This window comes from Lissotriton helveticus, chromosome 6 (assembly GCF_964261635.1).
Source record: "Lissotriton helveticus chromosome 6, aLisHel1.1, whole genome shotgun sequence".
Lineage (NCBI taxonomy): Eukaryota > Metazoa > Chordata > Amphibia > Caudata > Salamandridae > Lissotriton > Lissotriton helveticus.
Window position 1 is genome coordinate 1543690562 of NC_136067.1, and position 25484 is coordinate 1543716045.

General features: G+C 46.4%; 1 protein-coding gene across 2 annotated transcripts in view; it reads right to left on the bottom strand.

The window, feature by feature from the left end:
* Positions 1-1127: 1127 nt before the first annotated feature.
* KIZ (kizuna centrosomal protein) overlaps positions 1128-25484 on the bottom strand; it is an 824452-nt gene continuing 800095 nt past the window's right edge. For both annotated transcript variants that reach the window (XM_078649325.1, XM_078649324.1), the window contains one exon: positions 1128-1362. In XM_078649325.1, coding sequence (XP_078505451.1) covers positions 1259-1362 — 104 coding nt within the window. In that variant the 3' untranslated portion in view covers positions 1128-1258. The remainder of the gene's footprint in view (positions 1363-25484) is intronic.

Here is a 25484-nt window from a genome sequence, read left to right on the forward strand (position 1 = left end):
TATATTGCTACGTCTGGAGCGACCCTCCAAATCATCTGTCTTGCGCTCCAGGGCCTGCACTCTAACCTGCAGCTCCTTGACAGCCTCCTGCTGCGTCTGCGCCTGTGGTTCCAACTCCCGCAGCGTCCGCTCCCCTTGTGTGACCCGTTCCGCGAGCTTCCTATGATCATCCCGGTGTAGGTTGATGTCTGTGGCGAGTTCCCCAAACTTATTCTCCATAGTTACTCGGGACAGTTCTATTGCCACCAGGACTTTGTCTAGTTTGGCCGACATGGCCTGCGATTGCGTGGAGTCCTCCAATGGGGTTGTTCCTGAAGGGGTCGGCGAGGGCGATCCTCTAGGTTTCGGGGCCGAGACCGTGGAAGTGAGTCATCGCCCCATGGTTCGAGGTGGGGTGCAGTCTCCGCCCGCCTGCTACCACAGCTCTTGTGAATGATCTCGGATGTCAGGGACTCACCCGTCCCGCCGTTTGGAAATGCAGTCTGTGCTGCCCTACCCAGTTCCCTCACAGGTCTCCCGCCGCAGAATGCCCCGTGCTCCTCTGCAGATAAGTGCGATTATGGGCTCGTGTCGCAGCTGGTGACCAGGTGTAGGGGGGCAGCGAAAGCCAGGGTCCCTGAGTTGGGGGCTCCTTGCGGTTATTACTGTCCCTCCTAGATGAGTGTCCCCCCACAGAATGCAGCCGCCGGTGAGGTGGGTCTGGGACTGGTGGAATGGGGGGCGCCACAGAGTAAGTGCCTCCGCTCCTCCGCTCAGGAAGCTGGTGTCCCGGCCACACGCGCCAAAGTAATTGGTAACACAGGCATTTCCTATGGAAAAACAATCCTAGATATAACGACTTCCACTGATTATATAAAATATTTTTCTAACACCAGACCTAGTAAACAGCCACTAAGTGGCATGGTCTGCACTCAAGCTATTCTTGATCGACTGACCACTGCACACTCTCTTTGGAGCCAGTAGGTAATTCAAGATGTTTTGAATGCGGTACACAAATTATATTTATGAGAAAATGTTGTTTACTAGCTACAGGCAGTATATTCTCCCGAAGTAAGCACATTCTCTGTCAATATCCTCAGAGGAAGAATCAAATATTAAAGTAGTTTAGAAAAAGAACGAGTCGTCTATAGGTTTGTGAGAAGTTTATATTTGCTGATATCAATTAACCTGTTTTAAGGCAAACAAAATGAAAAAAAGTATATATTCAGTAAATTGACGGGCATATTTAATTACAATGGAACAACATATCTCCACTCAGTTAGTCGTAGAAGTCGTCAAAATCATCGCCATCTGTAGTTTCAATTTGTGGGCGAAGCACGTCTTCAATATCTGAAGCACTGTCTTCAGACTCTCCCCAGAACGCTAAGGAAAAAAAGAACAATCACTTTGAAATGTTTTAATAGAATCCCTCTGAAATAGTTCAAATGTCCCTTGCAACAAATTAAAACATGCATTAAATGAACAACTGTAAGGCAACACATTCGACTAGACTCTTCCATTTCCCATTTGATGCTGACAAAGAAGCTCGATGCATCTAAAAAATCCTGTTCTACAGTGTCATGTTTGTTGAGGGGTTCTCCTGGGTGGACATTTCCTACAGGGGTCTTACACCTACACTTCTGCACGTGCCTTCTATCCTTCAAAACCTAGACAAGTGTTTCTCTGCTTGCAAAGCCAATTTTACTTCCAAATCTTCCAGGGAGGTGTTCCTAAAGTAACTGGTGTGGTGACTCCCTGGATAGCTTAAATCATGGTCATTTGCAGGAGTTGAGTGAAGGATGGGTTGGGTGGCAGGATCGGCAGCAAGAACGACATGCACTGCTTTGCCATTGTTCACCCACTTCATACCCCTTTATGTGGTGCTGAAGAGAATTATTTAACCAGTAGCACACTACACTGTGGGGCAGTGAGTGGTTTACAGTGTTGTATTTGTAACGATCCTATAAGACAAGAGTTTTGGTTTCGTCCATGATATACAAGAGTGTTGCTTTTCTCGAGGCATGGACTGCAGTTTCTAGCAGCATGATGGAGAATTGAGGGGGCTACCTTGATGGCCTACTTTGTAGGTAGTCGAGCCAGGGGTGGGTGGGAGGAAGGAGATGAAGGTGGAGGCTTATATAGGCAGTTACACAGCACCAACCTAGCTAGAGTGGCAGCGGGGTGCCATGCGCGCGTACACCACAAAAAGAGGGTAATCAGAAGAGGCTCAATAATAAATATGGTAACACATGCATGGCAGATGTGAAATCAAATGAGTAAAATGATGTCACATGGATATGAAGGGAAGCTAGAAGATGAGCGGTAGACATGCACCTTTTTTAAAGGCAAAGATACTGCCTACTGATGAACAAATACACTTTAAGTGGAGAAGGAAGTAGAAGAGCAATCCAAGTGGCAAAATGTGCTTTAAAGGGCCACAGGCAAGGCAGACGAGAGGCTCATCAGAGGAGGTTTAAAGGCCCAGATTTCTCCTATGCCGTTCAGAGTGAAAGAGGCCAAATTTTCGAGAAGGGATTTGTGCCCTTAGCCTCTATCACGTGGTGGACTGTTACCATGAGGAGCTGGGTCAGTACTGATTTCCATAAGGTGGACCAGTGCCTAGAGTGGAATGGTGGAAAGAAAACAATGGACTGCTATGCGGCCAGAGCATTACCAGTGGCTGAGAATGAGTCAAGCATTCCATCACCTTGATGTTGCAGGTGATACCCTAAGTGCTACTTGTGTGCCCAGATGCGGGCCACGTATTCAGTGTGCCATAGGAGTCAAGTTACACCCTACTGATGAGTCTCAAGTAGGGTGGAACCAGTCTGAAGTTGCTTGTGGTCCCTTCTGGAGGGATCTCCCCAGGCAGTTCGGGACGGACTGTTCCCATGAGCAGAAGGGTCAGTATTGATTTGCATAAAGTAGACCATTGTCTAGAGTAGCATGGTGGGTGAAAAACAATGGCCTGGAATGCGGCTCGAGCGACTGCTAATGACTTAGATCAATTAAAGCATTCTATCCATCACTCTGTTGTTGCTGTAGTACCCTAACTGCAACAGGCCTACTTCAGTTTCTATAATATGAATGTGACAGTATCAATTTCGCTGACCTGAACTGCTGAATTTTTAATGGGGCAATATCAGGATTTCTCAGTAGGCTACATAGGTACTTGCCTGGAGTTCAGGAACCGAAGACACCATTCAAAACTCAACTCGGGACTGGTGTAAAGTTACAAGCTGTTCCTTGAGTATGAGCTTCTTGTGGCTCTGTGCTAACACCGTTTAAAGAGACTGTGTAGTTCCTCTATTTGCACAGATAGTCTACATTAGGTTATGTGCCATTATTTCTTATACAAGTATTCAGGCATTCATTCAGAAGTTGCAATGGTTTTAAATGTTGATTACAAATGTGATATTATACATCCCTGTTGCGGAATTTAAATTGCCCAATACAAGATGACCAGCCGGCGCCCTTGTAATCATCAATGGCTGAGATTAATTAAAACATTCCACCGATCATTTTATTGTTTTTCTAAGTGAGAAGCCCAATACATGGACTGTACTTGGATTAAGGTGGAGTGAGGAGAAGAAAGAGAGAGAGGTATATCGCCAACTGTTAAGGGCAATGTGTATTTCTGTAGCAAATCTGCCTTTTCTGCATGATCACCCTAGAATTGTTTCCTTTTTAATGGTCCCGATTGTTTTTGGTTTTGAACTCTGTGCACTTTACCCCTGCTAAACAGGAGTAAAGTGCCTGTGCTTCGCCTTAAAACATCGCTAAATCAGCTTATACCTGACCGATATATTCCACTTGCCTATACATCTCTAGTTTATTTTGTAGGAAATACATCCAGGGCCTGGGAGTTAAAGCCACCTGTGGACTGCAGCACCTCTGGTGCCCTGCACACGACTTGGTTGCAAAGCATGGCTTCAGTCCTACCATGCAAAGCCTGACTGCAGCAGCCTTAAACCTGCTGTCAAACCAGTTAAAATAACCCTTACAATATTAAGAAAAAAGCTGTTTTTAAATATTAATGCCATTCCTATGCACACATTGTCACCCGCAAGATCGGGGGCCTTTTATTAAAAAAATGCATTTTCACTGGCAGAGCTATCGCTGGATCCTAGAAAATGTCAAAGTACAGATTATAAACTTTAATCTGTACCTTTTGATAGGAAACAACTAAAATAGTAATTCAAAGACTATTTTTCACTGTTATTAAAAGTCTAATTCATTGGGGACGTTATATTGTTTATAAATATTTAGGAGACGTAATGTATAGAAAGTTATTTTTTCCCTGCCTGAAGATCCTGGAGGGAAATTTGCATTAGCCTGTCAGCAGTTGTTCAGCAAGAGCTTGTCCTTAATGGGGCGCGGAAACTGACCCTTGAGTAGAACAGTGGCTTAGGCCTGGTGACAGGATAAACTGAAGGTGGGGCATTTCATCCCTATCAGCAGAGGAAGGACACTTGGGGTGAACCAGGAACTTCTTTAACTTGAAAGGAAGAAAGGCCTGTCCATTCATAGTTTGGTGTAAGAAGAGACCTGAAGAACAGAAAGCCTTTGTCTCCAAGGCCCACACTGGCCAGACAGGCTCTGAACCCGGTGGGGAATAAGCTACTCCCAGAATTGGTTTGGAGTGGGCAGAAGGGAGAGGACTGCTAATTTTCTTGGCCACACCTCTAGGTGGCCAAAAGAGCTCTGCACAAGGGAGAAACAGTTCCTCCATTTTGGATTTTAAGAGTGAGCTGCAAAGTGGGATTGTTTGTAGTAGGGCAAACAGGAACTGCTGAAAAAGTGGGTAAATTACCTCTGGGAAAGTTTGCCCCATTGGTTAATGAGGAGCCAGAAGTCCTCCTAACCCACTAGCTAGTGGCAACCATAAATGTGGCACACCCCAAGGAACCCTCTTTAGAATATATTCCGGACTGCTGAAAATCAGAAAAGGACTGGACCTGTTGTCTGTGACCTGAAAGGAGCTATGGAGGACTGGACATGCTCTCTTTTGCACTCAGGACAAAGAAGGGTATTCCAAGGGTAAGCTGGATGACTGATCTCCTGAGAGGCTAGAGAGACACATCAAGCTGCAAGAGGCCTTTTTTCTCAAGTGACCAGTTGACCTGTATAAATTGGAGCTTACCTGTGGCCTCTGTTGGAGTGATTCCTAGCCCCTAAGTGCTTTCCCTGCGTTCCTGGGTGCCTTAGAACTGACTCAGAAGCTGCTCCAGAAACCCTGAATACTTGGAATGTAAAATACGAAGTCAAAAGGTAAGACCTTTCACCGGGACGATCCTGGTTAGTGTATATGACCCGCGTGCCATTGTGGTCAGCCTGAAATTTTCTTAGGTCCCCAGTCTACTGCGACCATCACTGACACTTAACATTTTTGGAGCAATTGCTACTTTAAAAAGTTTTTTAATCATATTTGTGTTTTCCCTTATTGGACTTTTGACATTTTGTTTATTAAATATTACTGTATTCTTCTAATTCTTTTTTTATTGTTTGATATTTTGACTTTATTTCTGCATAAATACTTTAAACACAGTATCCTAAGTTAAGCCTGTCAGCTCTGTGCTTAAGCTATCACAGGGTTGAGCTCAGGTTAATTTAGTGACTTTGAGGATTCAACTTGACAATGGTTGTGATTATAACTTGAAGTACGGAGGTGTCCAACCCTAAAAATAATCACGTCTTACACTGATGTTCAGTGGTTGGATCCTGCAGTACCACACAGTGATTTAAGTTGCAATTCACAAAACCTCTCTAAATTGACAGCAACAAATGGCTTTTTGTATTTCTAATTGGCTTTTAGTTTTAATTGTGTCAATTTTGATTTTCTACATATTCACACTTGCACTCGATTTTAGCACCTTAAGTTTTTGGTAAGATAGAGGTGGGTCTGGCTAATGTGGGCAGACTTAGCATGGCAGAGCTGAGAAGCATAAGAAAGCAATGAGGGCTAAAGATGAACAAACAGTTGAAGGAGGTTTACCACATTGCCCTCAGGGCCGGGCAGGAGGTCCATCAGCTACAGTCCACTTCAGAGGAGAATGAGGATGAAGTTGAAGAGGAAAGTAAGGCTGACATTGAGGACTTGCCATTGCCATAGGTGAGTTTTCACCATGGAGCCTCATCACCTGCGTTGTACAAGGCAGGGAACTGTGTGACTTCTTGCAGATTGTCCTCATCCGAGCAAGAAGACAGTCAGATAGAAAGGATCTTGAATTTGCATCTTGCTACCCTTGCCCTGGAGGAGAAAAAGTTGTCCTGGCTGCTGAGGGAAAGAAGGTATCTGCAACCGTTGCTCTGGAAGAGAAAACTTTTACTTCGACGCATAAGAGAAGAAGCCCCTGCTGGCCCATGAGAAGAGTCAGCGTAAGATGGACGTGAAGCCCAGAAGGGCATCCAAGTTAGTGAGGATAGTGGCAGTGATTTACAAGTGCCTTGGAGAGATACACAAAGAGTTCACATCTCAAAAGACCCGGTGCTGAGTTATATTGTGGGGGATGACATTGTTAAATGGTTTGCTGTGTATGGAATGGCCTTGTGTATGCATAGAGTCTAGGAGGCGGACTGGTGGAGCAGCCTGTTGCAAGGACATGCCCACTGTGGGGAGGGATACCCTATTCGTCCTAGATGCAGATTAGGTATGCCCCCATGAAGGAGGCTCTCATATGCAACTTTGGATTAACCCCATAAAGTATTGCCTGAAGTTCAGGAATTGCCATAAGCAGTCACACCAGTCTTGAGACGATTTTGTGGGCTCATCTACCAAGGCATTAGATGGTTGGGTGAAGGGCTGTAAAGTGAATGACAAAGACGGGCTGTATGGTTTAATTATGCGGGAGCACGTAAAAAGTTATTTTTTACAGATTTATGCCAGAACCTGATAGATTTCAAGCTCACAGTGCCCAGAGATCTTGAGAAAGATTCTGACCTCTAGCTCAGCACCAGAGTGTCCAGGAAGGTGCACGGGAGAGACCACAAGAACGGCAGCCCATGTTCTCTTTTGCTGAGCGAAGGGGAAGACCAGGCTAATAAATTAAAGTACCCCAAAGGGCTCCAAAAACAGTTTTGCAAGGGGGTTTCCCAAACCATTTCTGAGCTGAGGAAGGGGAGTTTTGGTGGGAAGAAGTCCATGGTGCCATATCGACTAGGCTCAGTGATAAGACTACAGACTGGGCACAAGAGGGGGACGGGGACTCTGTAAGCACTCCAACACCACCCACAGGTGCGCACTCAGCATGGGAGGCTAGTGTAGCCCTGCAAGTACATTATTACCAGGAGGAGAGGGAAGTGCATGCCCTAGTTAACCTTACCTTGGATGTGGACCAAAACGGCAAGCTGGCGGTCCTTGAGAGTGGTTAACATAATTTCCAGGGGATCTCAGTGAATAGGATTCATATCACTGCCCAGCGGGATATTGTGCCAGCCAGACGATGGTGGTGGTAGCAAGACTGGGTTTCCCAGAACAATTTCTGTAGGGCAGGTCTGTAGGGCAATGCAGCCCCATGGGCTGGATCACGTCTGCACTCTGCCCAAGGTATCCTTAGAATGGAACATGGTATTTGCCCAGAGGAGGGTCATTGTCATAACCCAGATGCCAACTGACTCCATGCTTGGCAATGAGTTTCCACCGGTGAGAAAAGTGTCAGAGGTGTGGCAGCTCAGGTTGCCACAAAATTACAGATTTCTTGGGGTACCTTCCTTAAACGGAGGGTAATGAGGCTCAGACAAAAAGTAAGGTGTAGGATGTGGATGCCATGCACAGTGGGAGAACCAGGAGGTGAGGGGTTACCTTCTCTGGAAGTAAAACTCCCCAAGACTGACCCTGGTTAGGCCACCTTGGACCTGGGGGTGCTGCCTGTGCAGTTGCAGAGACAGGGGACAGAAGACCTGCACCAGGCAGACCCTTACATTACACCTCCAGAGTGGGCCACCCTTGAAGGGGACTGTGTGTCTGCCCGGAAAAATCTGAACTGCCAAGAACATGTTCAGACTTGGTGTACAGACCTTGAGCTGAGGAGCCAGCAATCTCAGGGTGTCACCCGAGATGGAAGTAAGAGTGAAAGCGGGGTATCTGCAATCCAAAGCTGTAGCCCCCCCCACTATGAGAAACCTAAAAGGTCAAAGTAACCTCAGGAGCAAGTAAGGGCCTCCTTGGGGCTGGCTAAAGGGACACCTTTAGCCAGCACCACGGCTAAAGGTGAGGCCTATTCGAGGCCCCATATTGGAGTCTCCACCTCACAGTGAATGGCCAGAGGTCTGGTTCATAACACTGTCAGCTGTCAGTGGCCTCTGTGGATTTGTATTCTTTTGGGCAGAGCCTGCCCTGAGTTGAAGACAAATGTTTGATATAGGAGGCAAAATGTACCACATATCTCTAATGGCCATGATGGCACTGTTTGCCTACTGGGATGCTCCGTGATCAAGCGAGGAGTGGGTGCTTCACGGGTGGAGCCTGTAGGTGAGGAGAAAGGTTCCCTATGGACAGGGTTAGTGACTATGGAAGATGTTGACAGAGGGGTACAGGTAGGTTCAGAAGGGTATAAAACAGACAGATGCCACTGCAGAAGCAGCAAATTGTACACATTCTACCACCTGAGCATAAAAGTCCATGAAGGCCTTTTGCTGGGCCCAATTTTATTGCGGGTTTGTAGACTCTACAAATAGGGGCACTGCAGTCCAGTGCCCGGAATATGTGATCTGGCCCCTAAAACATGGAGAAATTGGCTTATTCCTGATTGGCGTATTTAACTTTTTTTTAAAGGCCATAGCATGTGGCACCGAAATACGCACGTTGGCATGAAATGTTAACTGTCATCTGTGGACTGCAACAATTATTGTGGTATCCACTAGTGTGACAAAAGAAAACATGACTTCAGGCCTGCTTGTGTAGCTCAACAGCTGCAGTGTAAAACCTGCAGGGCGACCTGTTAAAATTACTCTTTTTGACATGTAAAATCCTCCCTTTTAAAATGTGTAAATCACCCCTTTGTAAGCCATATAAGCCCACAAGGTAAGGACATATTGAAAAGGAAAATGCTACTTACCAGTATGCATCTGTTCTTGGCATGTAGAGCTGCAGAGTTACACACTGTGCATAGATCGCCACCTAGTGTTGGGCCCAGATGTTTGCAGTTTGTTTTTGTCCTGAAAAGTTCTTTGGAAGTCACGAGATTTGTGACTCCTCCTTAGGACCACATTGCGCATGGGCATCGGCTCCATCCTCAGATTGTTTTTCGCCATTAGTGAAATGATGGAGCTTTGCAAGAAAAGGAAGGATGTCCATGTAAGCTGTATCTAATTAAGATAATGCTGGAACAGACAAGGGTAGCTGGGGAGGCGGGTGGGCGTGTGTAACTCTGCAGCTCTACATGCCAAGAACAGATGCAAACTGGTAAGTAGCATTTTCCGTTCGAGGCATATGAGCTGCAGATTACACACTGTGCATAGATTGTATAGCAGTACCCCCTCTTAGCGGCGACCACCCCTATCTGTTGCAGTAGTTTGAAATAATGTTTTGAGAACAGCCTGGCCCATATTAGCTTGTTGTTTGGTTTGCACATCTACACAATAGTGTTTTGTGAATGCATTCGGTGTAGACCATGTAGCTGCTCTGCAGATGTCATCTAGGGGAATGTTCCCTAAAAATGCCATTGAAGCCCCTATTTTCCTTGTAGAGTGGGCTTTTAGGAGGAACAGATAACGTACGTTTAGCTTTGTGGTAACAAATCTGTATGCATTTGACAATCCATCTAGCTATCCCAGATGGTGAGAAAGACACAAAAGGTTGTTTGGTCTTACGAAAGGGTTGTGTTCTCTCGATGTAGTAAAGCAATGCTCTTTTGACAGCTAGGGTATGAAGAGCACTTTCTGCTACTGTCTGTGGCTGCGAGAAGAAAACGGGCAGTTCCACAGATTGATTGAGGTGGAAGAGAGAAATGAGTTTGGGCAGGAATTTTGTATTAGTACAGAGAACGACCTTGTTATGATGCATTTGCAAGAAGGGTTCTTGAATGGTTAGTGCTTGTAGTTCACTAACTCTCCGCAGAGAAGTAATAGCTACTAGGAACGCAACTTTCCATGTTAAAAATTGTAGTTCACATTTATGTAAGGGTTCGAAGGGAGGTCCCATTAGCCGTTTGAGAACAATGTTTAAATTCCACACAGGTGAAGGTGGTACTCTGGGAGGAATTATTCTCTTACTTAAGGCCTTCCATAAAGGCTTTAATCAGACCCTCCAGGATTTCGCGATTTCGCGGTTTGACGCAAAATCTGCACTTTTGTAAAAATGCAGCTATTTTTACAAAAGTGCCCGCGAAATCGGCACTTTTGTAGAAATCGCAGCATTTTTACAAAAGCCGCTATATCCTGGGGGGTCTCTGTGAATCTCATTCTTCTTTATTTAGAACAGGAAAAAACCTCCACAGCAATTGTCACATGCTGTATTGTCATATCGATGCAGGATAGAGGACAGTGTAAACGCAGTTCGGGTTTCTTTAATCTCAATTCAAAATGCATTTAAAATGAGAAAGGAAAAAGCAGCGCAACCCCACTACCAACTCACACTGTCCCGCGGAAAAGCATTGTTTGTAAAACATCACTGGGATAGCAAGAGGCATGTAAATGGACTTTATTGTCAGGTATGTTCACACTGCAGTGTAAATAAAACTCTGACTCATGCACTGGTTTTATTGTATGTGAAAACAGGAATCACGGGACATATTGTAATTAACGTAGCTGACCGTAATCGGGACCCTAACGGTATTTTTTTTAAAACATACTTGGCCTGCTGCAGCAAGGATGTCGTTTGAGTGAGAATCGGTTAGGCACTGCGTAGACAGTCTACGTGGCCGTAACCCATTAAACGCGTACAGAGGTCATCACTGGGACGATAACGTACAGTGAATGAGGTCACTGGGCAATGACGATGCAAACTGCTGCCGACACACGTGCCCCTGCCACGTGCTGAAGTGGGTGGGGGCAGGCGAAATGGGAAGCATTTCTTAGCGTGCTGCTTTGAAAAATTGCAACATACAACCGTTCTGCTATAGATGTAGCGGAGATGGCGGACTCTGAGTGGAGTAGCATGGGGCTGGGAACTGGTCTTCTGTCCTGGAGCCGAGGCCTGGGCTGCGGCAAGTGTTGTGGTCCGATGCTCCGCCGTGTTTTACCGCTGGAGCCATGGACGGAAGTTCGGGAGCTCTGCCATTTAGCCGGACGCGCGGACCTGTGGTGAGAGACAAGTGGGGTTTTTACGTGGTGAACGCTGTCTGTTTGATACGCTGTGCGAGAGCTTACGGAGGAGGGAGATGCCTGGAAATGCCACCGTACTCTGTACGCTGCATGCCTTCATCAAACACGGAGCATATATACCAGTTGGAGTGTAAAGTCACCAGCCAAAACTTGAATGACAATATGGCAAATTAGCTGAGACACACTTGATGCAAGCCTTATGCTCAATGATGGGTATAGTACCTGTGTCTAAATGAACTAAGAACAAGAGCAAAGAGAGCCCAGAGAAGCACTGTAGTTTAGTTGGCCTGGAAAGGAGTTGAAACGGCATAGTGCCCTAACAAAAAAAACTAAGATATCTGTGTTTGTTGTAGGAAAAATGGGCACATAAAATGCCGCAAAATTGCCGCTAAATTTCTATATTTGTGCCGCTAAATTTCCATATTTGTGCCGCTAAATTTCCATTTTTGTGCCGCTAAATTTGCTAATCCATGCCGCTATATCTTGGGGGGTCTGTTTAATAGCAGGCACTCTAAACAGAGATAGATGCTGTCTGTTTTGCAGATATGCTGCTTTTGCAGCAAGATACAGTCTAATAGACGTGTAGGCTAAGTTACATCTTTGCAGGTGCAGTAAGTATCCTATGATGTGTTGAATAGACACATCTAGTGGATTAATATTGTTGTTGTGACAATATATTACAATGCGTTTCCACTTAGCTGCATAACATGCTCTAGTGGTTGGACGTCTAGCTTCTTTTATAACATTCATGCAGTCTAGAGGAAGGTTAAGATATCTAAATTCTAAGATTTCAGGAGCCAGATCCCAAGGTTGAGTTGAGCTGGGTCTGGGCGCCTGATCTCTCCACGGTTCTGTGTTAATAGGTGTGGAGACAGGTATAATTTTTGGTGCGGTACTACAGACAGTTGTAGCAGTGTGGTGTACCACGGCTGTCTGGCCCACGTTGGAGCAACTAGGATGAGGGTCAGAGAATGTTGCTGTAGTTTGCCTACTACTAGTGGCATGAGTGGTAGAGGTGGAAAAGCGTACGCAAATCTGTTTGACCAGTTCATCCATATCGCATTGCCTTTGGACAGTGGGTGTGGATATCTGGTGGCGAAGCTTGGGCATTTGGCGTTTCCTTGGGTGGCAAAGAGGTCTATCTGAGGTTGTCCCCACATCTGAAAGAATGGCTGAAGAACTTGCATATGAAGTTCCCACTCGTGGGTCTGTTGTGTCTGACGACTTAACAGATCTGCTATGGTATTTTGTACTCCTTGAACATGCTGGGCTAGAAGGAATATGTTTTGAGGTATAGCCCACCGCCATATGTCGTGTGCTAGTTGCGAGAGTTGCAGGGAGTGTGTTCCGTCCTGTTTCATTAGGTAATACATGGCTGTCATGTTGTCTGTGCGGAATAACACAGCTTTGTTTGATACTTGCTTTTGGAAAGCTTTTAGTGCTAGGAATATAGCTAGTAACTCCAGATGATTGATGTCCGTTCGTATGCCCGTTCGTATCTGCCTCACTGTTGTGCCCCTGATCTCGTTGTGCCAGTAATTGTATTTTTCCAGTAATTGTATTGTGCCAGTAATTGTACTTTTCCAGTAATTGTATTGTGCCAGTAATTGTATTTCTCTCGTGCTCTGTTGTGCCCCTGAGTGCCTCCACCACCGTTTCTCTCCCGCTGCTCCACCCCACTCCCCGCTCCCTGCCGCTGCTCCCCCGCGGCCCCACCCCCGTTCCCTCCAGCATCACCGCACTGCTCCCCTCCCCACTCGCCACCCCGCTCCCGCCTGCTCCTCCCTCCCACTGGATACATAAGGTGGTGTCCGCGAGGCGGGGGGCTGTGACCTGACCTGACCTGGTCAGAGCCGGTCGTTCCACCCGCCGCGTGGCCCATCCTTAGTGTGCCCGGTCTCCGTTTGCTGCCGCCGCTGCCCGTTCGTATCTGCCTCACTGTTGTGCCCCTGATCTCGTTGTGCCAGTAATTGTATTTTTCCAGTAATTGTATTGTGCCAGTAATTGTACTTTTCCAGTAATTGTATTGTGCCAGTAATTGTATTTCTCTCGTCCTCTGTTGTGCCCCTGATTGCTTTTGTGTGCCTCCACCGCCGTTTCTCTCCCGCTGCTCCACCCCGCTCCCTGCCGCTGCTCCCCCGCGGCCCCCCCCACTGTGCCCTCCAGCATCACCGCACCGCTCCCCTCCCCACTCGCCACCCCGCTCCCGCCTCCCAGCTGCTCCTCCCTCCCACTGGATACATAAGGTGGTGTCCGCGAGGCGGGGGGCTGTGACCTGACTTGACCTGGTCAGAGCCGGTCGCTCCACCCGCCGCGTGGCCCATCCTTAGTGTGCCCGGTCTCCGTTTGAGGCCGCCGCTGCCCGTTCGTATCTGCCTCACTGTTGTGCCCCTGATCTCATTGTGCCAGTAATTGTATTTTTCCAGTAATTGTATTGTGCCAGTAATTGTACTTTTCCAGTAATTGTACTGTGCCAGTAATTGTATTTCTCTCGTCCTCTGTTGTGCCCCTGTTTGCTTTTGTGTGCCTCCACCGCCGTTTCTCTCCCGCTGCTCCACCCCGCTCCCCGCCGCTGCTCCCCCGCGGCCCACCCCCGTTCCCTCCAGCATCACCGCACCGCTCCCCACCCCACTCGCCACCCCGCTCCCGCCTCCCAGCTGCTCCTCCCTCGCTCCGCCCCCCCACTCACCATTTATGGCAGAGTCCGCGCGTACGAGCAGCGGGTGCGCCCATTGTGCGCCGAAGGCGCGCCAAAGGCAAGCCCGTCTGCGCCTGGACCGCGCCCAGCGCCAGACCCCCTGGCCCCCGCAGATGCCATCCTACCCGCCGGACGTACGACGCCGCCACCCTCAACGCACTCAACACCGGCCGGATCCCCGGCTGCCACCGAGCCACCCCAGGTCACACCCACGGACCCTTCACCTGCCAATCCTGCAAGTTCTCCTGCATCCGGACCTGCACGACACCCGCCAAGCCGAGCACCAGCAGCAACCACCTGAAGTGCATCCTGCTCAACACCTGCTCCGTCCACAGACACGCCGTGGAACTATGGAACCTGCTCGACACCACATCTCCAGACGTCGCCTTCCTCACGGAAACTTGGATGAACGCCTCCTCAGCGCCTGACATCGCCATCGCCATCCCGGACGGATACAAGATGACCCGGAGGGACCGCGTCAACCAGACAGGAGGAGGCATCGCCATCGTCCACAAGAACACCATCCGCATCACGACCAACTCTGACGACACCCTCACAGCCGCCGAACATCTTCACTTCCAGATACACACCGACCCAAGACCACACTCAGAGGCACCCTCATCTACAGACCCCCAGGACCCCGCACACAATTCAGCGAAGACATCGCAGACTTCATCAGCCCACACGCCCTCCCTTCCGCTGACTACATCCTCCTAGGGGACCTCAACTTCCACCTGGAGAACAACACCGATAACAACACCACCACCCTGCTAGACAACCTCGCCAACCTCGGACTCAAGCAACTGGTGAACACCCCCACCCACTACGCCGGACACACGCTTGACCCAGTCTTCTCCTCCAGCAAATACATCTCCTTCAGCCACTCCACTGGACTCCACTGGACAGACCACAGCTGCGTCCACTTCAGCTTCAGAAGTGTGGAAAAGTAAATTTTGCCATGTTCTGTGTCCCTACGTGTCCCCCATCTTATGTTATGTGTGCATGATTAATATGCATATGTATTCCCCATGTTCGATTAAAGACGCAATTACAGTTGCGTCCATCTCTAGTATGCCAGTTTCCAGTTCTCGTGAAAGCTACGAGTATCAGGCCTATGTAAAGTTACGTTGCCACGTTTCTCAGTGTGCATGTTATTTCATTGTAAAGTCCCCGTTTCTAGGCCTCAAAAGGGCCCGGACAGCAGATTCAGCTCCTGTCTCCTGAGCCCTCGCTGAGGAGCGATACAGCCCCCACCTGTATTCCTGACCCTTCACTTACTTCCTGCCTCACAGTGCCCGGCTCAGCCTGGCTCTGCCTGCTAGTCTGCCAAGAGTATGTTATGATTCTAGTTATCAGTCCAGCCCTCCTTCTCTGCATTCCTAAGCTACTGAATCGCATCAATAGTTTCAGTCATCGTCTAGCCTTTACGTCTCCATGTAAGAGAAATACTGTATTAATGGTCATTTCATATTCTTCAACACGCACTACATGTAGAATAATGCATGCACCAGTCTTAGTGTCTGTTAGCCTTTACCCCGATAACTTTTGGATTCTATCAACATGTTCTCTAAACATCAGATACTAGATAGTGTTTAGGTATATGTCGCCCTGACTCTCCAGACTTCAGTCTCTGCTCCTAGCGCAGAAGTCATAGCTCCCAGCTTTTCCTAGTAACACGTCATTGTCAGTTTGCGCGCACCACTAGGTTAGAGGTCCCGGCTCCTCAGATAGCCCCCTCCATGTCTCCGCCCCATTTATGACATATTCTGTTACGTTTACATCACATGTCTATGTTCACGCCTCTTGTTACACCTACTTTCACCCTTATCTTTCGCGACTGCTATTGACCACACCCACTGCTCCGCCTATTGTATGTATTATAATGCAATTGTTTTAGTATATATACTTGTGCACTGTTATTAAATGTTACGCCGATACCGATCCTGCCCCCGGCAGCGCTGCCATCCTATTCCTGTGCAGGTTGTCCTGTTCCTGTCCTTATGCTGTATTAAACCTGAAAACTCCTACTACCTCGAATCCTGACTCTTATTTATTGAGCTATCTGTTATTACTATGTCCAGTCAAAAATAGATCCGGTATTATTTATTTATATACCACATAATGGCGCCCGAATAGGGACTTGCCCTTTCCCCACGCGCCGGTGAAGCCACGTATGCCCCCTGATCCTCTGCAGCCGTGACGGAACCATACCGGCCACGTGCAGATATTTCTGCTTCAAGTATCCCTCAGGCCCACGGAGGAGACGGAGGTTGCGGTCCAGCATCCAGACGAGGCGGTGGAGGAACGCGGCGAGTCCCGACCAGAGCCCAAGCCGAGAGTTCAAGGTCCGAGGTATCCGGAGGCCCACCCGTAACAGAAGTCCGAAGTTCGTCCGTCCGGCGTCGAAGCAGTCCAGTCCAGTCCGAGGCCTTCCGTTCTTGCTGCCCGGTGAGTACCGTTGCTGGGGTAGTATCTAGACAGGGTCAATCTAATTGACTCTGGTCCGTGGGTTTGGTGGTACACAGACCCAACACGAAGTGTCCACTCCGGTGGATGCGGGTCCTGACGTGTCTCTTTATGAGACCGGTAAGTTTCGTACTGTTTTAGCAGTGCATCTAGTCTCTGTTCTAGTCAGTTCTGTTCTCGAGATAATTCATGTATTCTGTTTTCAGTATTCCAGGTAGTATTTTGTCAAGACTGTTATTTTAAAATGTCATTCATGTATTTTTTATGTCGTGGTATGAAAGTGGTGTAATTATCGTGTTCATTGTGTATTGTATTGTGTCTAGATTACAGTTCAGTCATGCCTTTGTTTTCCAAACTACGTCAGTTAAGAACTAGAAAAGGTCTGTTAGAAGAAGCAGTTCCTGTCCCGCCTAGGGACAGTCCAGGTCATTTTATGTATCAGAAGCATGGCATAAGTGCCATATTATATCTAGACTTATGGGTGGAGTACACCAAAGAGTTAGAAGAAAAGTATAGATGGCCCGTATCAGGTACGTGGGATGCCGAGTGCATCATGCGAGTAGAAGAAGCATTATGGAAAAAGAAAGCCAGACAGTCACAGAAAGATGCCATCGAGTTATGGCGCAAAGAATCTCATAAAAGAACCGAAAAAGAAATCAGGAAGTCAGAGTTAAGTAGAGAATCCTTAGAAAGAGCCCAAGAAAGGGAACTGATCGAGATAGGTGAACGAGTTAAAACCGAACAGTCAGACAGACAGAGGAATGCCCTTATTAAGGGTATGTATCCTCTTCTTGCCGAGGGCTTGCCAAAAGCAACCCCGGAGGCATCCAGTAATTTTCCGCCACCATTAGTTCCGACCAAGCTACGTCACAAACCGACCGCAGCTGATATTTTTATCTCGTCCTATTTGGACGACACAGTCCCAGAATATGCAAATCCTGTTCCGCCAGTTCCTGTAAATCATGTAGTTCCTGCTCCTCCAGACACCGGGGCACCTTTTGCAGTACCTGCTACGGTACCCCCGGTCCAGCCCATAGTACAACTTCCCGCCACATCAGCCACTCTACCAGCACGAAGAGTATCAGTCGACGATTCTAGTTTAGGGGTCGCAGGAGGAGGTCCTCCTGGTACCCCGCCACCACACCAACGTGTAACGTTAGTCGAGTTACATGAACGTGCGTTACAGCGTACGCCCAAATATAAGTCCGTTGCAGACATCCGACGAGCTCTTACTGAATGCCGCTATGATCCAGTCACAGGCGATGATAGTACGGTTATATATTCCATACGTGTAAGACGGGTGACCGGGTATTTGGACACCCTACCGGATATGAAAGAAGATCTAGACAGAATATATCGTTTCATCCGTACAGGGGATGATCCAGAAAGTATTGGTGAAGCCATGTCTCAAAGGAAAGCTGAGATCCAGCTCATGATATTAAAGTTTCTGATTAATTGTTTAATAAGAGAACAAGATTATCCGACCAAAGATCCGGCCGAAATGAGAACACTAACAAGGTGGAGTGATAATATAGCCGAGGGTAAGCACAGAACTATCAGTAGTATAGAGAGTATGTACAAGAAAATTCGTAAGGAAATAATAAGGTTACACGAACAACGTAAAGCAGCACAAGTAAGCGAGAAAGAGAATGACTCTCCTACAGAAGAGGTAGAGGACGAGAATACCGCCAGAATAGCGTATGTAGGAAAATCTAGATTTCCAGATCGCCATTTACGCCTAGAACACAAGAAAGTCTTTCATCATCCAGCACCGAAACAAGGTTCTCTGGAACAAGTATTTCAAGCTACCGATCACATTTTGAAATCACGAATCGGTTATAGTGAATTAAGTACTATGCATGAACAAGAACTAGCCCGATCAGCAGTCCGATGGATTACTGATTCTACCACTTTTCCAGACGAAATAGTGGCACAAATGTTTCTGAAATTGCCCCCAGCCGAGCAACGACTGGTGGGTATGTATATGATCCAGCACCTCATCACTCTGTATGAGGGTCAACATTCTGATCCAGGTCCGTTACATGATGTCCTGAACGAGTTACTCCAGTATAGATGGAAAGGTTTAGGTACCGATTTAATTAATGTCATTCTAGAACAGCGCTACAAATATAGTATGTTTTTGAACCCGCATTTTGTTCATGTCTCACCTCCAGAAAGTAAACCGTTTTACATAGATAGACAGAATCCGTTACGAGAAGTACACCCAGTCAGGACAGCAGATGGTGAAATGCAACGAGTATTTGTTTACACCCCGATTACAAAAATGGAACTCTTAGAGATGAAGAAATTAATTCCTTGTCATGACAAAGATCCAGCAGGGTTCCACCGAGAATTAAAGGACATGCTCCGTATGGGAGAATATACGTATCCAGATATTATTAAAATGTTAAAAGTCCTGTTGCCTGCGGGCATATATGAGAAACTCAAGGAAAAAGAATGGGAGGTGGGAGAGAAAAAGATCGATTGGGCAGTTCTAGAAGCTGAAGATAAGATACGAGTACCAGGTACCGGTCTTGGAGAGAAATGTAAAGAATTACCAGAACTGTTAATACAAGTTTTGCCCAGATTGTTAGCCACTAAAAAGGAAGACTGGGATGCAATCTCAGCCTGTAAACAGAAACAAGATGAAGATACTAGTGATTTTTATTCTAGATTTGAAAAATGTTTCATTATAAACAGTGGCTTGAAGACGAGTAGCGAGTCATACCCTCATCTTTTTGTTACTAAATTAGTCGAGAATTCAAGTCCACAAGTTAAGAATCGAGTTTTGAAAGTCGAAAGTACATGGCAAGCTAGTACCCCGTCCCAGATGTTACAGATGCTACAGTATCATCAGAATAGAATCAGAGAAGAGCAAGAACACGAGAGAAAACGTATGAAAGACACGAAAATGAAAGTACTAGTTGCACAATCTATTCCACAAGACAGTCAGAAGAGGGGTCCGAATCAAGCCAGTCATCCTGCAGCTCCCGTTAAAGGGACATGCAATTATTGTAAACAGCCAGGTCATTTCATAAACGAGTGTGCAGTTCTGAAACATAATATAGCTACTGGTAAAACTAAAGAAAGACCACGTCCGCCTAGACAAGAACAAGTTTCACAGACTTCTCAGCCACAGAATGCACAACAGACAGTTCCAGCACCGCAGCCTATTGCTGCAACACAGCATGTTACACAGCAGATGTACCAGTATGCTCAGACAGAGTATCCAGAGTATCAACAGTATTCATGAAACAGCCTAGAGAGGGAGGTAGGCTTGCCTCTCATCGAGATTCCTGTAGATCAAGAGGGTCCCTATGTTCAAAGTCAAGTATTAGGGAAAGACAGAAAGTTTCTGATTGATACAGGGGCAAGTAGGACTACTATAAGTCACGCCGAAGTTCCAGGGGCTCCGCTCTCAGGCTCTAGAAATGTTTCCCTTGGATTTTCAGGAAAGCCTATTGTAAACGAGATTTCAAAGCCAGTTACTCTAGAAGTAGGTCCATTGTCCCGCACTACTGATCTATTACTTACGAAGTCATGTCCAGAAAATCTGTTAGGCATTAGGACACTGAAAGAATTAGGTGCAGTTATATGTTGTTCCCCCGAGGGAATACGTTTGTTTTTACGTGACTTCAAGGGTCACTATGTATTACGAGATTTTGATCCAAGATTGTCTAATGTTCCGCAGCATCTATGGGCGCAAGGTCCAACTGATGTTGGTTTTATGCAAATCACACCCCATCGTGTGACTCTCAAACCAGGTATAGTCCTGCCACGAATCAGACAGTATAGATTGCCACCTGAGGCTGTAGCAGCCTTATCCAAAATTATTGACGAGCTCATGGCTCAAGGAGTAGTTGTAGAAACTGACTCCAATGTATGTAATTCTCCGATCATTCCAGTCATGAAACGTACTGATCCAAATGCACCCCCAGTATATCGATTAGTGATTGATCTTCGAGAACTCAATAAATGTATCATTCCCCAGTATCCAGTTGTTCCAGATATTTCTTCCCTATTGACAGCCATTGATTCCGAAGCCTCATTTTTCACAGTCATAGATCTCAAGAACGCGTTTTTCAGTGTTCCAATTCATCCAGACAGCCAGTACCTTTTCGGTTTTTGTTTAAATGGAAGGAGCTATAAATTCACACGAGCTCCTCAAGGTTTCACAGAAAGTCCTAGTATTTATAGTCAAGCACTTAAGAGACAACTAGACAACATTCACATGCCAACTGACACTGCCCTGCTCCAGTATGTCGATGATCTACTGATCACAGCCCGTTCTGAACGTGCTTGCGAGCGGGCATCACTTACAGTCTTGTATTTCCTTGCCGAGATGGGGCACAAGGTGTCCCCTTCAAAGCTTCAATTCTGTGTCCAGCAAGTGATCTACTTAGGCCACTTACTGTCCAAGTGGGGTAGGCAGTTGACACCAGACCGTATCCAGTTAATAGCGAGTCTTCCTCAGCCCAAGACCCAGAAGGAGGTACGTGCTTTTATCGGCCTTACTTCTTATTGCAGACAATGGATTCCTCAGTATGCATTTCTAGCCAAGCCACTGATACAGTTAACGACACAGGAGGCAGCCGTATCGACTGTCCTCCCTTGGACATCTGAACATACACTTAGTTTCAATGAGTTAAAGAAAGCTTTATGCCAAGCTCCTGTTCTAGCTACACCGAACTACAGTAAGCCTTTTACACTTTTCGTCACAGAACGTGATGGTACAGCATTATCTGTTCTCACGCAAGATCAAGCAGGACAATACAAGCCCTGTGCTTATTTTTCGAGCACATTAGATCCAGTAGCCCAGGCTCTGTCTGCGTGCCTCAAGTCAGTTGCAGCCACAGCACTGGCTATCAGACAAAGTGATTCCATAGTATTAGGACATTCCTTGACAGTACAAGTTCCACACTCTGTGGAAGTTCTTTTAAACCGAACACAGACTCAGCACTTGACAATTGCACGTTTAACAGGTTATGAACTGACACTATTCCAGCCACACATAGAAATCAGACGCTGCAACGTTCTAAATCCTGCTACACTGTTACCGTCAGTTACTTCAAATCCTGCCACACATGACTGTGTGGAAGTAGTTAACACTATGACTAAGCCAAGACAAGATCTAACAGATATTCCATTACCAGATCCCGACCTGACACTTTATGTGGATGGTTCATGTATGAGAACGAGTACAGGAGAACTAGTAGCCGCGTATGCAGTGACTACTGACACTGAAGTTATTGAAACACACCGTATTGACACCCTGTCTGCTCAAGCAGCAGAGCTAGTTGCTCTGACTCAAGCCTGCATACGTGCCAAGAACCTGAAAGTTAATATTTACACAGATTCACGCTACGCATTCGGAGTCGTACACGACTTTGGAGTGCTCTGGCAGGAGAGAGGTTTCATGACTTCTCATGGAACCAAGATTCAGCATGGTCTCCTTATCCAAGCTCTGTTAGATGCAATACATTTACCGACATCTATTGCCATCATGAAATGCAAAGCACACACGAAAGTTACAGACATTATTTCCCAAGGTAATGATCTAGCAGATCGCACAGCCAAGCTTACAGCACAGACTCCAGACATGTCAGTTAATCCGACACAGACACATACTCCAGATCCAACTACTAGTATGACAGTTAAGGACCCCACTCAAGATGTCATAGATATCCAGTTACATGCTACTCCCGATGAAATCAAGAAGTGGTCTGAACAAGGAGGGGTCCAGACAGATCAGGGATGGGTAACGAAGGGAAAAGCCACATGGTTTCTCCCCGACTCAATGGTTCAAGTCATTATCAATACCGCACATAGTCCAGCACATTTAGGAGAAAAAGCTATGTTAGACAGTATCCAGAAAATTTGGTTCAACAAGCATTTACGAGCTGCAGCCAAGCAGAAAGTCCGTACCTGTATGATATGTTGCCAGTTTAATCCAGGTAAAAGTGTCCCGGTGGAACAAGGTGGATTCCAACCCCCTGACCACCCTTTTGAGGTTCTCCAGATGGATTATATTCAGATGGAGCGATGTCGAGGTTTCAAGTATGTCCTTGTAGTTGTATGCGCTTTGTCCAGGTGGACAGAAGCATATCCAGTTCCAGATTACACAGCCGCGACCACTGCCAAGCAGTTGGTTCGTGAATTCTTCCCCCGTTATGGACTCCCTAGGGTCGTATATTCTGATAACGGCCAGCCATTCTCATCTGAACTGATGAAACACGTTTCCCTTTTGTTAGGGTACCAGTGGAAGTTCCATTGTGTACGCCATCCTGAAGCAGCCGGTCTAGTAGAAAGACATAACCAAACCCTGAAAATCCGCATTGCTAAGATCTGTCAAGAAAAAGGTGTAGATTGGCTAGTTGCTCTGCCAGTCGCTCTGTTTTATATGCGCATGGTCGCACATTCCAGATCAGGTCTGTCCCCGTACGAGGTCGTATTCGGCCGCCCCCCTAATATGTGGGGTACACCTAGACCTCGAAGTATTACAGATGTTTCAAGTAATATGCTGACAGATTACCTAGCTTCCTTGATGTCTGCCCTACACTCTTGTCGTTCACAGGTTGCCGCCGCATTTCCAGACAATACCGAGGTGGCACCGCATGAAATCGTTCCCGGAAGTCTGGTTCTTGTAAGGAACTTTGATCGTTCAAGTCCGCTGGAGCCCCGCTGGAAGGAGCCCAAGCAAGTCCTCCTGGCCACCCGTACTGCCGTCAAGCTGGAAGGCAGGAAGGGCTGGGTACATTTGTCGCATGTAAAGAAGTTTTATGGACTAAAGACTGTTTTCAAGAACAATTCCGAGGATTTTAAAGACTGCCAAAGTACTATTCTCAAGGACTGTCCCGCAAATGACATTGATACGAAACCCTCCCTGTTAGAGAAAACTCCGCAGCAGGAGTATAAGTTAAAATTAAGGTCTAGTAAAATAAGTCAGCCAGTTTGATTGTCTAAGTCCTCCCCTAGGTGAAACGGTTAGACCGGTTTCTGACATGTATAAAATAGACCCCCATAGAGAGAGAGTTAGTGAAAACTCTAAAAGTTGCATTATTATTTTATGTTTTCTGCTATATCTCAGCCTTATGATTACCTGCATAAGTTATGCATTGTATTTATATTTTCCAGTTTCTCATGTAAATAAGTCTTCTAATACTACAGTAGAGCATACGTTTAGTGATCTGCCTCCTCATGAACTATCTTATCGTCTTGCTATGCAAAATAATTCCTTTATCCGCATGTTACATTATTCACACCAGACCAGCAATGCCACTAATTGTTGGGTGTGTGGTCGACTCCCCCCTTTCCAGACACCGAAGGGAGTTCTGCCACTCTTTCCTTATCCATTTTCACATAACGGTTCATGTGGAGCATGGTCCACGTTAACGTCATCCTCAAATGATATGTCCTTTCTTAACAGTACATGTTTTCCAGACAAGCAAGGTCTTCCCCACAGAACAGGGTTAGATCTAGAAAATGAAGTTTATAATTTGGGTAATTATTCTTCGAATTTCATGGTCCTGAATGTTCAGTCTGATACTACTCCAGACTTACCTGCTATGTTAGTATTACCAGTCAAAGGTGAATTATGTGTCAGAAAGAATGGTTCCGTACATGTAGGACATAGTGATTGTACTACTATTGTCAAGTATAGTGACAGTGGGAAATCTATTTTCAAAGCTTCACGTCATTCTTATTTTGTTTGTGGTCAGACCGCATATGTTCGTCTGCCCCTCGATTGGGAGGGAACCTGTTACATTGCCTTCCTACTGCCACCAGTTTTTCTAGCCCCACCTGACTATCATAGGAACTCCCACCTAGTACATACTAGACACAAGAGAGATCTCCCGATTGTTGATTATACTGAAACTGCTCTAGAACAATACATAGATATCAATAAAGGTGTCTTTCCCTACTTAGGTACTGTCGTGAATAGTAAACTGATACGTAGATTAACCAGAACACTTGAAGCAGTAGTGATTGATACTGCCTCTGCTCTAAGTAACTTAACCGAAGAGCAATCTTTTATGAGAATTGTCGTGCTCCAGAATCGTCTCGTTCTTGACGTCATACTGGCCGATAGAGGCGGGGCATGTAGAGTCATCGGATCCAGTTGCTGCATTTTCATTCCTAATAACGCGCCGTCTGTTTATTCAGCTATAACCAGACTCCATAAAATTGCCCATCTGTTACACCAAAATCCAGGCACCTGGACATGGTCCGGTTGGTTCTGGAATATAATTTCCGCCTGGGGATGGAAAGTGTTGTCATTTCTAGGTATTGCAGTAGCGATCATATTCAGTTGTTGCCTCTGTATACAATGTGGCCCTGCGATTTGCGGCATTTGTGCTACATCCTGTATTCCTAGTCCCAAGTCCCGTTCTAAATCCAGTTCCAAGAAAATTCGAGACGAGCAAATGATACTGTATGAAATAATAGATGGTATCATGAATATTGATGTTTCCTGATGGAAACGTAGTGACAAGGAGGGAATGTGGAAAAGTAAATTTTGCCATGTTCTGTGTCCCTACGTGTCCCCCATCTTATGTTATGTGTGCATGATTAATATGCATATGTATTCCCCATGTTCGATTAAAGACGCAATTACAGTTGCGTCCATCTCTAGTATGCCAGTTTCCAGTTCTCGTGAAAGCTACGAGTATCAGGCCTATGTAAAGTTACGTTGCCACGTTTCTCAGTGTGCACGTTATTTCATTGTAAAGTCCCCGTTTCTAGGCCTCAAAAGGGCCCGGACACCAGATTCAGCTCCTGTCTCCTGAGCCCTCGCTGAGGAGCGATACAGCCCCCACCTGTATTCCTGACCCTTCACTTACTTCCTGCCTCACAGTGCCCGGCTCAGCCTGGCTCTGCCTGCTAGTCTGCCAAGAGTATGTTATGATTCTAGTTATCAGTCCAGCCCTCCTTCTCTGCATTCCTAAGCTACTGAATCGCATCAATAGTTTCAGTCATCGTCTAGCCTTTACGTCTCCATGTAAGAGAAATACTGTATTAATGGTCATTTCATATTCTTCAACACGCACTACATGTAGAATAATGCATGCACCAGTCTTAG